A 13,806-nucleotide genomic window follows, 5' to 3' on the forward strand; every position below is an offset into this window, starting at 1 on the left:
TCTCACTGTCACCTACACACAGACTACAGGCTGTGTCTCACTGTCCTCCACACACAGACTACAGGTTATTGTGTCCCACACACAGACTATAGACTGTGTCTCACTGTCACCTACACACAGACTACAGGCTGTGTCTCACTGTCCTCCACACACAGACTACAGGTTATTGTCTCCCACACACAGAGAACAGGTGGTGTCTCACTGTCCCACCACACACAAGACTACAGGCTGTGTGACACCGTCTCCCACACACGCATTACAGGTTGTGTCTCACTGCCCTCCGCCTACCCAGAAAACAGGTGATGTTTCAAGATGTGTTTCAGTGTCCCTATGTACAGACTACAGCCTGTGGATCACTGTCCCCTACATTCACACAACAGGCTGTGGATCACTGACATCCTACACAGAATACAGGCTGTAGATCACTGTCCCCCACACCCAGAATACAGGTGTGGATTATTGATGCCTCACACAAATCCCACACAAACTACAGGCAGTGGATTGCTCTCCCGACATCCACAGTACAGGATATGGCTCACCATATCCACACCCACTGTACAGATCTTGTTCTCAGTGCCACGGATCAATCTTCCATAATTTCCAGTCTGCAGCTGAATGGAAGTGTGCATACATGACTCCATGGTAACTTTATAAAACTCGGCACTGTCAGTTAATTTTATGAACACAGACTCTGACCTCCTTTCTGGGTTTGGCTTTTACTGCTGAAGTGATAGCCTGTGGAATTTGGTCAGTCATTCCACAGGTTTCGTGTACTCACCAGCTGGCCCTTCCCCCAGGCAGCAGGTCAGTGGAAGCACAGTAATCCCACGTGTTGACACGGCTGGGATCTGTATAGTCACCTCTTCTCTCACCCTGGGCCCCTCTCATGTCTGTGGAACGTAGCACCACCTCATTCTCAAGGAGGACGGTGTTAAGTAGAAATTCCCATTCTATCTTTGCTGGTCTGGTTGAAAATGATTGACGTTGACGTTCAGACAGATTTCACAAATTTTACGACATATCTGGTGATATTAAACCTCATTCTGATTCAAGCTCACTTCTCGTAACAGCATTCTTCCCCAACAGCACGTTACCAGTAGTGGTCCTGGAATGAATCAGAACCGGAATGAATTACTATCATCGGCATGTGACGTAAAATTTAACTTAGCAGCAGCAGCTCAATATAGGAGAGAAAATTAAATTTAAAAAAAATAATAATAAATGAATAAATCAATTACAGTATACTTCTATTGAATAGATTTAAAAATGTGCAACAAACAGAAATACTGTATATTAAAAAAGTGAGTTAGTGTTCATGGGTTCAATGTCCATTTAGGAATCGGATGGTAGAGGGGAAGAAGCTGTTCCTGAATCACTGAGTCTGTGCCTTCAGGCTTCTGTACCTCCTCCCTGATGGTAACAGTGAGAAAAGGGCATGCCCTGGGTGCTGGAGGTCCTTAATAATGGATGCTGCCTTTCTGAGACACCCCCTGAAGATGTCCTGTGCACTTTGTAGGCTAGTACCCAAGATGGAGCCAACTAAACTTACAACCCTCTGCAACTTTTTTCAGTCCCCCCATACCAGACAGTGATGCAGCCTGTCAGAATGCTCTCCACGGTACATCTATAGAAGTTTTTGAGTGTATTTGTTGACATGCCAAATCTCTTCAAACTCCTAATAAAGTATAGCCACTATCTTGCCTTCTTTATAGCTACATTGATATGTTGGGACCAGGTTAGAATCTCAGAGATCTTGACACCCAGGAACTTGAAGCTGCTCACTCTCTCCACTGCTGATCCCTCTATGAGGATTGGTATGTGTTCCTTCGTCTTACCCTTCCGGAAGTCCACAATCTGCTCTTTTGTCTTACTGACATTGAATGCCAGGTTGTTGCTGCGACTCCACTCCACTAGTTGGCATATCTCACTCCTGTATGCCCTCTCATCACCACCTGATATTCTACCAACAATGGCTGTATCATCAGAAAACTTATAGATGGTGTTTGAGCCATGCTTAGCCACACAGTCATGGGTATATACAGAGTAGAGCAGTGGGCTAAGCACACACTGCTGAGGTGCGCCAGTGTTGATCGTCAGCGAGGAGAATATATTAGTAGCAGTTGCTGAATAGTCTTCTGTGAGCTGCACTATGTCACACAAGTATTAAAACCAGAAACAGGCCATTCAGCCCCATGTGTCTTGCTGTCATTCCTTAAGGTCATGTCTGTTCATCTACCTCAGTGTTCCTTTCCCACGCTCCTGCATTTCTTGATTCCCTTGGTACCTAAAAATATATTAAAATATATCATCAAGAGGCAATGCCTCAGGAAGACGGAATCCATCATTAAGGGCCCTCACTATCAGGACAGGCCCTCGTCTTGTTTCTTCCATCAGAGAGGAGGTAACAGGAGCCTGAAGACCTACACTCAATGATTCAGGAATACTTCCTTCCCCTCTGTCTTCAGACTTCTGAACGGTGCATGAACACAACCTCGTTATTCCACTTTTTGTGCTGTTTCTAGTCACTTAACGTCTTTGCACTGTGCAGCTGCCAGAAATTGACAAATTTCAGGTCACATTTCACGACAGTGATAATAAACCTGTTCTGATATTGTGTGTTTTGATTGAGACCCACAGCTCTATTGAATAGAGAATTCTAAAGAATTTCTAATCTCCATGTGAAGAAATTCCTCCTCTGTAGGAACACCCACCCATTATTTCAAGAAAGATTCTACTGTTTCTAGGCATCCCAACAACAGGCAACACCATTCCTCAACCTGCCAAGCCTGAATAGAATTTAGTTTAATAATTCAGTGAGATCATCCTGATTTTCTGAACTGAAGAGTATGGACTGACCAATTCACTTGCATTTCTTCCAGTTGTGTTTGGGGGGGGGGGGAGATGGTTAAAAAAGGGATGTGTGGAAAAGAATAAGATGCAGGGGTGCAAGAATATAGCAAGATAGGAAAATATGAATAGCTTGGAAGATCCCTGACGTGAATAAATGAAATAATGAATCTGTTCTGCTAGAGTCAACGGGTCAAAACCCCTCCTCCTGTGTGGCTGTAAGTCTAAGAGATGTTTCTCTGTCACTGAGGCTTCTGGATTATGAAAATGCCATTTCACCAAAACTGGAGTGATGAGTACTCCTGTGGCTTGGCCCCCAGAGGTTATTTAAGGGTAGATTTTGCCATATTACACACCCTTGGACTCGTGCTGGAGCAGCGCCCAACCCCCACAACTCCATCATGAGCACTAGCCTCCGTAGTATCCAGGACACCTTCAAGAAGCGAGGTCTCAAAAAGGTGGCACTCATCATTAAGGAACTCCATCGCCAGGGCATGCCCTCTTCTCATTGCTACCATCAGGGAGCCTGAAGGCACACACTCAACGATTCAGGATCAGCTTCTTTCCCTCTGCCAACGGATTCCTGAATGGACATTGAACCCCTGAACATTACTTCACTACATTTTTAGTTTTATGTTTGCACTACTTATCTAATTTAACTATTTAACACAAGCGCACGCACGCACGCACACACACACACACACACACACACTTACAGAAATTCACAGATTTTCTTTATTATGTATTGCATTGTACTGCTGCTGCAGAGGCAATGAATTTCATTACTTGCCAGTGATATTAAACCTAATTCTGATTCTGAAAATAACAGCAGAACAGTTTCTTCTGGCAGGACTCCAGAATTAGCCACCGTTCTGGTGAGAGAGATAATACAGAAGCTGCACTGCAGGAAAATTTGAGTATTTCATCAACAATAACATCTCCAAACATTAAACGCCTACTTCAGTCACTTAATCATCCATGATTTGCAGGTGGTCTATAACTTTAGATAGGCTGTGCTCTGTTACTGATTCTATATTCTGATACTGATTTTTGCTTTCCTCTTTCCCCAGTTGTGTGAAGATCTCTTTGCCAGAATTAATGACAGTGCAAATGCGAATCTTTCCTACTCTGTGGAAGTAAGTGTAAAGGAGGGGCTAGCACAGGGTGGAAGTTTCAAGGCCATTTCAGGAACATTGCTGGAATCAGACTGGGGCTAATGCTTAATGAGTAAACTACAGAATTCGACTCAGAAGAATGTCGATGATGGGGTGTGTTTTGTTTTCCTTGGGGCAGAGCGGGCTGAGAGTCTCGAGAAATGCCAAATTATAGGGCATCTGAGCATTTTTCACACCGCGGCTGGATACATCTATCAGAGTGTGTGGTGGAGGCAGGTACTCAATAGATCGATTTGAATTTCCAAATCACAGTAGGCTGTGGACCACATGCTGATAAATGGGATTTGTACTTGATAGTCAGTATAGGCATAGTAGGTCAAAGGGCCTCTTTCTGTGCTGTATGGTTCAATGGTAATTTAATTGGGTGCTGATGACGAAAGTGCTGTACACTCCCAGAACCCAAATGTAAAGCTTGAATAAACTGGATTAAAGATTTGCCTATTCCATTTCTAAATGCCCTTAATTGTGTGCCAGCCTGCAGTTTCATTCAGGATGATGCAAAGATAGTAGCGTGGGAGAATCCTTACCAAGTTCTGAGTGAGACTGCCAGCTAGCACTGAATTCAGAAACATGTCGTAATTGATGGACTTGAGGGAGCTGCACTGTACTGAGATGCACCTGAACGCTTGTGTGGTGGCAATATTGGGTCCTGATGGAGGGACTATTGTATGCAAATAACACCCAGCACTTTAAGTGAGCACACTGCAGAAATTTACATTTATGTAGCACCTTTGTTCCAAGGTGTTTTGCAGAGGCATTATCACACAACTGAGGTGAAGATTAGAGTTTTGGTAAGGAGTTAGCCTTTAAGGAGAGGATGTGAGGTTTAGAGATGGAGATCTAGAACTGCCTGAGTGGCTGAAGATTGAAGGGTAGGATGTTGGCATAGAAGACTGGAAATATATAAGAAAAATGCTGCCAGAGATTTGTGAGGTTGAAGGAAGTCACAATGGAAGGGCTGTGTAAACAGTCAAGGACCTGATGTGGAAATTGTGGTGTTGTTGAGACAGTCTGCACAGGGATGTGGGTCAGCTTGTAGCTAGCAAGTTAGGACTTGGGCAGGGAAATTTGAATGAGCTGAAGTTTCGGAATGCATAGGATAACAGGTAGATATGGAATGCTGACTTTCATCAGTCAGGGCACTGAGTAGAGGAATTGATAAGTTAGGTTGGAGCTGTACAAGATATTGGTGAGGCTGCACCTGGAGTATTGTGTACAGTTTTGGTTACCCTGCTACAGGAAATATGCCGTTAAGCTGGACAGAGTGCAAAGGAGATTTCTGAAATGTTCTCAGGACCCAAGGGCTTTCAATAAAAGTACAGGAGAAGTTTGACATGCTGGGACTTTATTCTCTGGAACATGGGAGGCTGAGGGGTGATCAAATGGAGCTCTATAAAACCGTGACAGGTGAATGCATACAACTTTTTTCCCCCAAGGAAAAGAAATCAAAAGCTAGAGGGGGTAGGTTTAAGCTGGGGGGTGGGATGGAGTTTAAAACACTGCATTCGGGAGGCTGTGAGAAAAGTGACATGGGGGAAGAGGGAACTGGTGTCTGTGCAGTATTTGATCCCAGATCCTTGAAAGTAGCAAGGTGTTGATGAGGAAGAGGAGGGACCAGCTATAAATAAATAGAAGATAGAAAAGAGAGTTTACACTTAAAATTAGTCTCACGTGGATGGACTTTCTCGAATGTGGCCAACACCACCACTGCCCCAGCTCAGATGGGTTACGTTACCTTGTGCTCGCTATCTCATGGTGTCCGAAGACCTACTGTCCCCCACATCTGTACAACGGTTTGGACGACCTCAGTCTGCCAGTCCAGGCCAATGATATGACAGCTGACTGAGTCCATTAGTTAGGTTAAAAAGGTGCAGGTCAGTGACTGAGCTCTGACGTTTCACCCTAGAGCAGGACACTTCAGGTTAATATAGACACCCCCAGCAGATGGGCTACTCCAGCCTGAGGCAAATGGAGAGACAACAAAAGCCTCTTGAAGTTGTACCGAAGAATTTTCCAAGCAGTTGGCCTCAGTTGTTGTGGATAGATAGGGACGTTCGGGGCTTGAATAGGGAGGATTTTATTTTACCGATCATCTTAGGATCTGGGTTCTCATTTTTTTCTAATGTTGCTTTTGTGCTGTCTCCCAGGTCAGTTATATGGAGATTTACTGTGAGCGTGTGCGAGACTTACTGAACCCTAAAACCAAAGGAAACCTTCGCGTTCGAGAGCATCCAATTCTAGGCCCTTATGTGGAGGATCTCTCTAAACTTGCGGTGACCTCCTACAATGACATCTCAGACCTCATGGACTCAGGCAACAAAGCCAGGTATGAAAAACCAGTTGACTCCATGATTAGACCCAGTACTACACCCCAGTGGCCTTCCTCAGTGAATCACTGAATAAGCCACATGCCCTTATCAGTTCCTGGTCTTCATTGCTGCCCCCCGCCCCCCGACCCACCGCCATCACCTCTCCCCTTTACACTCTCAGTCCTGATGCAGGGTCTTGATCCAAAACATCGACAGTCCCTTTGTCTCCACAGATGCTGCCTGACCTGACCTGCTGAGTTCCTCCAGTAGCTAGTTTTGTTTTGCTCCAGATTCCACGTGCATGGGCAAGTGATAGAATCTGGGAGCTGGTAGGGAGGGTAAATTATAGCAGGAAAAAATGAGGAAATACTATTGTCTTGTGAGCTGATATAGATTCAGTGGGCTGAATGGCCCTCTTTCATGCTTTGAGGAAGTAGTGATGGAGAACTTTGAGAAATAAAGGTCCAGACATACCTGTTCACTCATGTATGCTACACTTAACACATGTCACTTGTAGTCCATGTCACAAACCTCTACATTTGAAGGAATCTATGGTGACTATTTGTACTGAGTCTCAATGATATAGTGTATTCCTAAACTGAGCTGGAGAGACAACAGTTATGGATAGAACAGTATTTGATCAAACCATCTGGTTACCAGAAGGCGAACCACTGTGTCCACAGGGAGAGGAGAGAGCTTGGGGCAAGTTAAACGTAATCTGTCATGAAGTTAGTGGGATGTGAAAGGATTTGGAAAGGAAGCTGATGGTATTACACCAGTCTTTCACAGGTGGCTAAGGTCAAAGTGAAGATTGGTGAGACCCTCCCTTTCTGATGATGTCCCTATTGTCTTCGTACATTTCCTCAACTCTATGTCTCTGTGTCGAAAACTGATGATGTCTCTCTCTGCTTTCTCTAGCTGTAAGCCACTGGTCCTGCTTTATGCAGCCATTTTATTACCTCCAGTTACTATTGAAGCATGGGTCCTCCCTCAATATTATTTCTTAAAGATTGTTCGCTCTGTTGTCTTTCACAGAATATTTAGCTCTAGTTATCAATTGGAGTTAATTATTACTCCAAATAAGCCACTGTCTCATTGACTGGTCTTTTGCCCTCTTAAGCTAGTACCTCAGACATAATTAACTAGTGGTAGCATTTACAAAAGCTAATGCTATTTTCAGTGTTAACAAGTGCTTTGTCATCACTGACTAGTGCCCCTTGTGTCACTTCTGGTTCCTTCCATTATTGACTAGTGCCCTGCTACCACTGGCTACCACCTATGTTATCATTAACTGACTAGTGCTCTGCCATCACTAACTGGAACCCCTGAGATCATTGATTATTGTTCCTTCTATGAATGACTAGAGTCTTGCTCTCATTGATCATTGACCATTGCTCCTCCATCATTAGACTAGTTTTTCTGCTACCATTGAAGAGTGCCTACTACCAAAGGCAATATTCACTGATTCTTTCCTGTCTCACCAGGACTGTGGCTGCCACAAACATGAATGAGACCAGCAGCCGATCTCACGCTGTGTTCAATATCATCTTCACGCAGAAAACACATGACTCCAGTGCCGACTCCACCTCTGAGAAGGTAAAGGGAGGGAGCACTTGCGGCCTGCATGAGGATTGTATGGTGCAGAGGTGGGAACAGACTAGCTTCCTAGTGTGATTTCACTCAGAGAGGATGTAGTCTTCACCCTTTGAAAGAGATATGACCTTTATTCAAAGCTGAGTTTAAAAACACCTCAGAGGTTGGCTGAATGTTACAGATGAACACAATGTTATGGGGGGGGGGGGTCGGGGGAGAGGGTATTGGGGGATCCATGGTTTCATTCCTAGAAACCGAACTGAATCGTGTTTTTCCATAATGTGAAGCTGCATTAGAATGCAAGCTGAAATCAAATAGTTTTATTTATTTATTTTCTTTCGGCACATAAATTTTGTAAGAGTGGTTTTTATTTAATATTACAGATTTCTTGGTAATGTTTTGATTTCAGTTATGGTGAAACCTCTGCTAATTCAACAGCCATAATGAGGATAGCCTTACTGATAACTTGGTTCAGTTCGATCCTGTTAAACAGCAACCTGTAATGGTGATCCATAGAGCTTCAGTGCCTCACTCTGAACAGAGAAAACTGCAGAAGGAAACTTTACATGCAGAAAGTTGCACAAAGTTCAATGAGAGGAAGGTTGGGCAGGGTACCTGCTATTTCCAGTTTATTCACCAGAGGGAGCTGTTGGCTAGACCGGGATGGCGCTGTCACACTCAGGGGTGGGGAGGCCACAGACATGAATAAATGTTGGGTAATTGATGCTTTTTCCTTTGGGGTGGGGGAGATTACAATGGAAATTCACAAATTTTTGAGATAGTACCACATGAAGAAAATCAGTGGGTGGAAAATTTTGAAATAACAAAGGTGTGTTGGTTCCGAGTTCCCACTAGAAGAGAGGGAGGAAGAAGCATTGTTCGTTGTCTATCCTCAAAAACCATTGAGAAAAAGTTTATCTTAGAAAGTTTATAAACATCACAGTGACAGTAATATTTAAGATGTGTGAGCCACTGTGATGATTATGTTCACTGCCTAATATTAATGCAGGTTGTATTAAAGTCAGCATTAAACACTCTTCCTGTTGCTTCCCATTTATATTTCACATTCTACTCATTAAAAACTCTGGGCACTGTACACCCAAGCTTGATACCTGACCTAACTGCTACCTATTCTTTTTGAATACAAAGTGCACACAGTTTACATCCAGCATGATGGGTATACCTTTGTCGTACGGCATTCTGCATTACCCATTCGCTTTTACTATAGATCCTGCACGTTACATTCCCTGCTGGAATTCTCTCAGCATGCGGATTATGTAGCTTCTTTCCTGGACTGATAGGTTTATTTCTAAGGCATCCTTTCTAGTTCTGGGCCTTTGATGCACAGAGCACTCCCCTGCTTACAAGTGGCTGTGGTTCAGGAGTTGATACAGAATTTGAATGGGTGGTCTGTTTAAATCGCATAATGCCACAGCGATCCAATGAATTAGTCATTGCTGAGCACTCAAAGGAGTAATTCTGACTTTAATTGAATGACTTGTTTTGTTTCTAACATCCTTTTATTCTGTAGGTGAGTAAAATCAGTTTGGTTGATCTTGCTGGAAGTGAAAGGGCAGATTCTACGGGAGCAAAGGGAACACGGTTAAAGGTGAGGATCTGCTTTATCGACCCTCTGTCCATCTATTTAACCTCACTACCCACACACATATCTTTCTACCCACATGTCCATTAAAGGTGGAGGTAAGTGCTTCATGATAAACTCATGCTCCAAAATGGTGCTCGGATGTGGCGTTTTTGTCTCTGACCTCGAGCACTGAACGGTCAAATGCCATCTGTCCTGCTTACGTGGGGAGTTCTCCCCCACAATCCTGACCGCAGTTTACACGCAACCAGCAGCCAACTGTAATCAAGCGTTTGAGATACTGCATGCTGTTGTCTCCAAACAAGAAACAGTCCATCCCAACACATCTCAAATCATAGTCAGGGACTTCAATCAAGCTTCTTCCCAATTATCATCAGCGTAATACCTGTAGCACCAGAAGTCCCAACACACTGGACCACTAACATATAAGATAAGGAATGCCTACTGTCCGTGCCCAGACAGCACTTTGGGAAATCTGATCACTTGGCTGTCCTCCTACTTGCATGCAAGCAGAGGCTTAAAGAGCAAAGCCCCAGAGATTAGGACAACAAGGATGTAGTTGTAGGAGGCAGAGGAGTGGCTATGCGATTGCTTCTAGTTGGCGGACTGGGCTGTGTTCTGTGGATCTAGATATATACACCATGGGTTGTATGGACTTTATTAAAATAGTTATAGATGAGTGTGTCCCCACAGAATCATTCAGCATCTTCCCTAACCAGAAGCCCTGGATAGAGCCTGAGATCCACAGTCTGCTGAGGGCCAGGATCTACTGAGATCCAGGTCAGAGGCGTTCAAGTCCAAAGATCAAGAACATTACAAGAAGTCTGGGTACGATCTCTGGAGAACCACCTCACAGGTGAAGTGGCAAACTTGAATTACTTGTGGCAAGGCGTAAATGCCTCTTATCAAGTAAAATCAAGAGCATCCTGATGACCTTACAATAGAGCTATGCTTGCAGATGAGCTCAATGTCTTCTATGCTCACTTTGACTGGCAAAACATGGAGGAACCATCATTAACTTTAACCCCCCACATACAAGCAGCCTTCAGGAAGGTGAACACAGGCAAGCATTTGGCCCAGATGGGGTACCTGGCCAGCTACTAAAGACCTGTGCTGATCAAGTTACTGGACTGTTCACTGAGATCATTAACCCCTCACTTCGGCAGTCTGAGGTACTCATCTGCTTCAAACAGACCTCAAGAAGCCTCAATGACTATCGTCCAGTAGCACTTACATTCACAGTGATGAAGTGTTTGAGAGGTTGATGATGAAACATATCAACTCCTGCCTGAGAAGTGACTTGGATTTTCCTACTGGCGCAACAGGTCCACAGCAGATGCATTCTCATTGGCTCTTCACTCAACCTTGGAACATCTGGACAGCAAGGATGCATACATCAGGATGCTCTTTATCGACTGCAGCTTGACAGTCAATACCAACATTCCCTCAAAACTTATCAATAAGCTTCAAGATCTTGGCCTCAATAACTCGTGTGCAATTGGATTCTAGATTTCCAATTTGCAGACCCCAGTCAGTTTGGATTGGCAACAATATCTCCACAATCTCCATCAGCACAGGTGCATCACAAGGCTGTGTGCTTAGACCCCTGCTCTACTCACTTTACATTTGTGACTGTGTGACTAAGCACAGTTCCAATACCATATTCATGTTTGCTGATGACACCACTGTTGTTGGCCAAATCAAAGGTGGTGATGAATCAGCATATAGGAGGGAGACTGAAAATCTGTCTGACTGGTGCCACAACAACAACCTCGTACTCAGTGTCAGCAAGATCATTGACTTCTGGAGGAGGAAAGTAGAGGTCCATGAGCAGGTCCTCGTCGGAGGATCAACAACTTTAAATTCCTTGGTATTATCATTTTGGAGGATCTGAACTGGGCCCAGCATGTAAGTGCAATTATGAAGAAAGCACTGCAGTGCCTTTACTTCTTTACAAGTTTGTGAAGATTCCGCATGACATCTCAAACTTTGACAAACTTCTGTAGATGTGTAGTGGAGAATATATTGACCGGTTACATCACAGCCTAGTATAGAGACACCAATGCCCTTGAATGGAAAATCCTACAAAAAGTAGTTGATATGGCCCAGTCTGTCATGGGTAAATCCCTCCTCACCATTGACCACAACTACACAAAGCGTTGCTGCAGGAAAGCAGCATCCATCATCAGGGACACCCATGATCCAGGTTTTGCACTCTTCTTGCTGCTACCATCAGCAAGAAGGTACAGGAGCCCCAGGACTTACACCGCCAGGTTCAGGAACAGTTATTACCCCTCAATCGTCATGTCTTGACCCATCATTGAAATGTTGCCACAGCCTATGGATTCACTTTGAAGGACTCTTCATCTCATGTTCTCAATATTTATTGGTTATTTATTGTTTATTTATTTTTGTATTCGCACAGTTTATTCTGTTTTACATTCTGGTTGAATGCCCAAGTTGGTCTGGTCTTCCATTGATTCTATTATGGTTATTAATCTATTATGGATTTTTTGAGTGTGGCTGCATCAGAGGGACTTGTATGTACTTTGATAATAATTTACTTTGAACTTTGAAACTGTCTGTGCAGTCCCATCTTTTCATGCATTGAGCTACTTCTATCCCACTCTCTGCTGTTCATCACCAATTATGTATTGAGACTTTCCTCCACAGAACTTTCTGGAATATGTGTTTATTTGTCCAACTATCTCTTTGTGCAGTTAGCTGATTCACCCATTGTCTGATCTACCTGCCAATCAATTGTCCATCTATCTGATTAGTCATCCATCAACTCGCCTTGATGTACATGCCAGTAGGTGGTAGGTTGTGGAGGGAGGATGAACACTATCGGTCTTCCCAGCAGCGTTACACAGACAGTGTTGTAAATAATTCATCAGGATTACCCCATTCCAATTTGTGTTTGCATTTGCCCAATCTTAAAATATCTGCTGCAGATAATTTGATGGACTTGCAGAAGATATCCCTTATTCTGTCTGGTCATTTACCAAAACATAATTTTATCTGGTCCTGATACAGGATTTCAAACTGAAACATCATCAGTCTCTTAGATTGGGGGTTCCCAAGCTTTTTTATGCCATGGACCAATACCATTAAGCAAGGGGTTCCTGCACCCCAGGTTGGGAACTCCTGCCATAGATGATGATTGATAGGTTAAGTTCATCCAGCAGATTGTCTGTTGCTTCAGATTTCATCATCTGTAGCCTCTTGTGTCTCAGTTGTTCAAATCAAATCTAATCACGTTTAATTGTAATTCAAACCCTACATGGATACAGCCAAACGAGACATCGTTTCTCTGGGGCCAAGGTGCAAAAACATACATGTGCTTTCAAAATAATGAGGGAGAGGGGAAAAGAGAACATAGTCAGCCAAGAAAACACATTTTTAGTCCAAGGCCCTAAGCGACAACTTCCGCAAATTGCTGATTCCTGGCAATCCAGTCTAATTCCAACAATCCAACACTGGAGGGCAGTACTGACAGGAGAAGCTACCCCAACCAAGCATGAACGCTGTACTGTACTGCCTCCTGTATCTCCTTCTCACCTGGACTGCGGCTGTGGGCAAGCCCACGGCTTGAGGCCTAGTCCTCACTATGCCTCCTGCCCAATGCTAAACAAGGGGAACGGGCCTATGGCAATCAATGTCCAACAGGGTTTTGCGATCGCAAAAGCAATGTCCAAAGACAGTCACGGTTTCTCTGCAGCCACCTTCATGCACCAACTTCGGTGCCTTTGAGTGGCAGGCAGGCAGCAGCAGCTCTTCCGAACCCAATCCACCTTCCCCTGTGGCCTGACGGCCTGAGGGCTGGTGGCCCGCCTGACTGCCCAACTCTCCCATCGCAGCCCGACAGCCAGCCTACCCTTCTCTGAATCGCCAGCCGGCTCCTACAACACCCTGCTGTACTCCTAGTTATTGGAGTCGAGTATAGAATTACAATAAAAAAAAAACACATTTAACAAAGAAAAAAGCCCCTGTGCTTGGCCCTGGAGAGGCTGCGACATGTACACATGCCTCCATCTTAATGGAATCAGTTTTATCTCCTGGTCTTTGGATTCCAGAAAACATTTTTCTAAAATGTCCAATTAAGCAGTGGTTAAAAGCAGATGCCCTAGAGTTTATGAAGAATTCTTTGATAAAATTGAACAATGTGTCAGGAACACAGTGGCCCGTTTCTATCCAATGGATATGCCTTCATTATGTTTAATACAATTCTTGTTTTATTGCTGCCTCTATTTGTTCAGTTTCTGCTTGCTCCATTTTA

At 44.0% G+C, this 13,806-nt stretch overlaps 1 protein-coding gene across 27 annotated transcripts in view; it reads left to right on the forward strand.

Annotated features, from left to right (window-relative positions):
- kif1aa (kinesin family member 1Aa) overlaps window positions 1–13,806 on the forward strand; it is a 399,876-nt gene that overhangs the window by 227,628 nt on the left and 158,442 nt on the right. For all 27 annotated transcript variants that reach the window (XM_073040705.1, XM_073040709.1, XM_073040710.1 and 24 more), the window contains 4 exons: window positions 3,918–3,983; window positions 6,170–6,348; window positions 7,816–7,927; window positions 9,456–9,533. In XM_073040705.1, the coding sequence (XP_072896806.1) occupies window positions 3,918–3,983; window positions 6,170–6,348; window positions 7,816–7,927; window positions 9,456–9,533 (435 nt within the window). The remainder of the gene's footprint in view (window positions 1–3,917; window positions 3,984–6,169; window positions 6,349–7,815; window positions 7,928–9,455; window positions 9,534–13,806) is intronic.

The sequence above is a fragment of the Hemitrygon akajei genome, chromosome 3 (assembly GCF_048418815.1).
Source record: "Hemitrygon akajei chromosome 3, sHemAka1.3, whole genome shotgun sequence".
Taxonomy (NCBI): domain Eukaryota; kingdom Metazoa; phylum Chordata; class Chondrichthyes; order Myliobatiformes; family Dasyatidae; genus Hemitrygon; species Hemitrygon akajei.